We start from the raw sequence: 4240 nt of genomic DNA on the forward strand, positions 1-4240 counted from the left end.
GAAGGACTTTATCGCGAATCTTACTCAAACTCGCATCCTCAAACTGTCTGGCCTTAATCTTCTCCAGAAACGATGATCTAGCCTCAACACAAGCCAACACCCTGCCTGAATTAGACACCTCATGCCTCATGAAACTGTTAGCCAGAGTCTGAACCTCCTTAGCCAACGGATGCTCTGACGCAATCAAACGAGCCAAACTCCCCATACTAGCTGATTTCCTGCTCAAGGCATCTGCCACCACATTGGCCTTGCCAGGATGATACAAGATGGTAATGTCGTAATCCTTCAGCAATTCCATCCATCTCCGCTACCTAAAATTAAGGTCCCTCTGAGTAAACACATGTTGAAGACTGCGATGATCAGTAAATATCTCGCAACAGGCACCATAGAGGTAGTGCCTCCAAATCTTCAACGCGAACACCACCGCTGCCAACTCCAAATCATGAGTAGGATAGTTTTTCTCATGAACCTTCAGCTGCCTGGAGGCATAGGCAATCACCTTATTTTCTTGCATCAAAACATCACCTAAACCAGAACGAGAAGCATCACAATAAACTACAAAGTCCTTGCCCTCCACGGGCAAAGATAGAATAGGAGCTGTAGTCAATAAAATCTTGAGTTTTTGGAAGCTCTCCTCACAGTCATCGGACCGCCGAAAAGGTACCTCTTTCTAAGTCAACCGTGTCAAATGGGAAGCAAACCCCTTCTCGAACCGACGGTAGTAACTAGCCAACCCCATAAAATTGCGGATCTCTGTCACGGACATGGGCATAGCCCAATCCCTCACTGCCTCAATTTTTTTCGGATCCACCATAATCCCTTCCTTCAAAACCACATGTCCCAAGAAGACACTGACATAAGCCAAAACTCACACTTAGAGAACTTGGCAAACAACTCTCTGTCTCTCAGCAACCCAAGAACAACCCTCAAGTGTTTTTCATGATCTTTCCGACTCTTGGAATAAAATAGGATGTCATCAATGAATTATCACAAAAGAGTCCAAGTATGGTTTAAAGATGCCATTCATTAAATCTATAAAAGCAGCTGGGGCATTAGTAAGCCCGAAAGACATAACTAGAAACTCATAATGCCTATACCTAGTCCGAAAAGCAGTCTTAGGAATATCGTCTGCTCGAATTTTCAACTGATGATACCCGACCTCAAGTCAATTTTTGAAAACACAGAAGCCCCTGTAGCGGGTCAAACAAATCAAAAATACGAGAGATGGGGTATTTATTTCGGATGGTGCCTTTATTTAACTAGCGGTAATCAATGCAAATCCGTATAGTCCCGTCTTTCTTTTTCACAAATAGAACAGGAGCGCCTCATGGAGAGACACTCGGACTGATGAAACCCTTAGTAAGAAGATTCTGAAGTTGTTCTTTTAATTGCCTTACCTCTGCTGGTGCCATCCGATATAGCGAAATAGAAATAGGGCTAGTCCCTGGCCCTAAATCAATACAAAAATCAATGTCACGATCCGGTGGCATGCCTGGCAAGTCCGCGGGAAATACCTCCGCAAACTCACATACCACAGGAACTGACTCAAGAGATGGACCGTCAACACTGGTATCACGAATATGTGCCAAATAAGCCAAACACCCCCTGTCAACTAGCTTCTTTGCACGAATAAAGGAAATTATTTTCTTTGGGGAGGGACTAAGGTTACCCTTCCACTCAAGTCTAGGCACCCCGGGCATAGCTAAGGTGACTGTCTTGGCATGACAGTCGTAATTGTATGGTAAGGAGCTAGCCAACTCATATCCAGGATGACATCAAAATCTACTATGTCTAAAATTACTAAGTCAACCCAGGTGCCATATCCCATAAGTGTAACAGTACAAGATCGAAAAACTCTATCTACAACCACAGAATCTACAACTGGAGTAGATATATGTATAGGGGCATCAAGTAAATCACAAACCATATCAAGACCCACAGAGAAATATGTAGACACATAGAAAAAAATGAACCCGGGTTAAACAATACAGAAGCCATCCTGTGACAGACTAAGATATTACCTGTAATAACTGCATCAGAGCCCTCAGCCTCTATCCTGCAAGGAAAGGCATAAAAATGAACCCGTTCGCCAATAGCCTGTGAACCATTGCGATCAACCTGCCCTGTCTGAGCTCCGCCCCTGCCGGACTGATTACCACCTCTACCAGACTGAAACCTGCCTCGGTTAGGCTGGGGGCCACCTTCACCAGCTGTGTGACCGCCACACCCAGATTGAGCACGGTTCCCACCATAAGATCCTCTCCTTCTACCTGATGCTGGGGCTCGGGAAGCCTGAAATTGAGTATCCTGACCACCTTGCCTAACTCTGGGACTATTCCTCTTGAAATGCCCTATATCACCACACTCAAAACATCCACTGTCTAGCATCGAACGCTGAACATAAACGGACAAAATCGAGTAACCACCATAATTTGGGGCTTTGGTCTGCGAACCCTCTGGCTGACTGGAATAGTGCTGACTGACCCCTGATAGGCCTCCAGCTGAAACTTGCATAGTTTACTGAATAGGGCATCCCGTATAAAACTGGGAACTCTGGCCCTTAGCGAAAGAGCCACTATAACCACTACCTTTTTGGGGCTTCTTCTCCGCATGGTTATGGTAGCCGTCTGGACGAACTCCCTCGACAGTCCTAACACGATCCAACACTTCCTAAAAGGAAGCACCTATCGCTGCAAGCTAAAGAGTTGACAACTGAAGGGCAGTGTGAAACTCTTTCACAAATCTCCTAACCCTCTCCTCCTCAGTAGGCACAAGCTGGAGGGAATAGTGAGATAATGAATTAAATCGAGCCTCACAAGCAACCACAGACAAATTACCCTACTCAATATTGCTAAACTCATCACGCCTGCTATCACGACCCAACCGGAGGGCCATGACGGGCACTCGAAGCTAATCTACCGAGCACCTCTGGACATACATGTCATAATCAATTCTAGGTGGACCACAAGGATAGCTCAGAGGTATCATAATTTGTAAAGGCATATATATCATAAGCTGACGGCACATCTCCATATAATCATCAACAACTATGCCCATCATCACAAGCCGACGAGGCTACCACAACATTATACAACAATATGGGCTGAAAAGGTTATGGAACATTTAACTACATACATCTGTCTACGAGCCTCTATATAGAATACAGGAATTCATAAAGACGGGGCAGGACTACGCCATGCCCAAGTAAATACACAAAAGAGTAATACTAATAGACTGCAGCTCTGAAGCAAATGGAACTCTCCTAAGACTCCGCTGATGAAGCTCCTAAGGATCTGGTTCGTCTCCCTGCTTTCTTGCGGGCATGAACGCAGCGTCCACAAGAAAGGACGTCAGTACGAACAATGTACTGAGTATATAAGGCATGAATAATAACATAACACGAGATATGGAACATAACATGAGATAAAGATAACCTGTACATCTGATTGCCTCGTACGGCTGATACCATGCATGCTTAGCCTCTTAAAGAAAACATTTTTCATACATATGAAACATAATAGTGCTGCGGAACGTGCAGCCCGATCCATACATCGTCATTAGCCCGCGTCCGCGCCTCCCGCGTCCAGGGTAATCATCTCACGCCGCCCACTAGTGGTGCAGCCCGGCCATGTAGGCACAGTAATATCATACATCATTATTCATAAGTCGCCCACCGTAGTGGTGCTGCCCGGCCATGTAGGCATGGTATAAGAAAATACATATATACATAAAGCATGCATGAGAGCCCAATTAAAAGCTACAACTCTATCGGAGTGACATAAGGTCGGTAACCACCGATTCCTATTATGGAACAATCATCATCACTATATCTCACCTCGAAGGAACAAGTAACAATAAGGTGAAATCAACAAAAATGAACAAGATCAAGAAAATCATGAATTAAACTCAATAATCTCATAATAGCATCAATACCATAAGCTTTGAAATCTTTAGAATGGGATCATCATCATTATCATTATTATCATAGAAAACATCTATCTTTAGCATCATAAGGACTTTAAAAACTATGAACCTCTAGCTTTTTGAGGGTAAAGACATTATGGAAAGCATGTATGGGCTCATAAGGAAATAATCATACCTTTAGAGAGAAAGGGACTAGCCTTAACATACCTTTTGGGTCTCCTTAACTACTTAATGCTTATCTTTCCAAGCTCGTAAATCTACATTCAAGAGAATTCATACTATTCTTAGGCTTATCGTCATATACTTGTCTTAAGCC

General features: G+C 43.8%; 1 protein-coding gene across 1 annotated transcript; it reads right to left on the reverse strand.

Annotated features, from left to right (window-relative positions):
* Window positions 1-206: 206 nt before the first annotated feature.
* On the reverse strand, window positions 207-2514 carry LOC132045640 (uncharacterized). Its single transcript, XM_059436221.1, has 3 exons — window positions 2022-2514; window positions 470-525; window positions 207-311 (listed from the first exon to the last, which is right to left on the reverse strand). The coding sequence occupies exons 1-3, from the start codon at window positions 2512-2514 to the stop codon at window positions 207-209; spliced, it is 654 nt and encodes a 217-aa protein (XP_059292204.1).
* Between the last annotated feature and the right edge of the window lie 1726 nt (window positions 2515-4240).

Source organism: Lycium ferocissimum, unplaced genomic scaffold, assembly GCF_029784015.1.
Source record: "Lycium ferocissimum isolate CSIRO_LF1 unplaced genomic scaffold, AGI_CSIRO_Lferr_CH_V1 ctg7433, whole genome shotgun sequence".
NCBI classification, from domain to species: Eukaryota; Viridiplantae; Streptophyta; class Magnoliopsida; order Solanales; family Solanaceae; genus Lycium; species Lycium ferocissimum.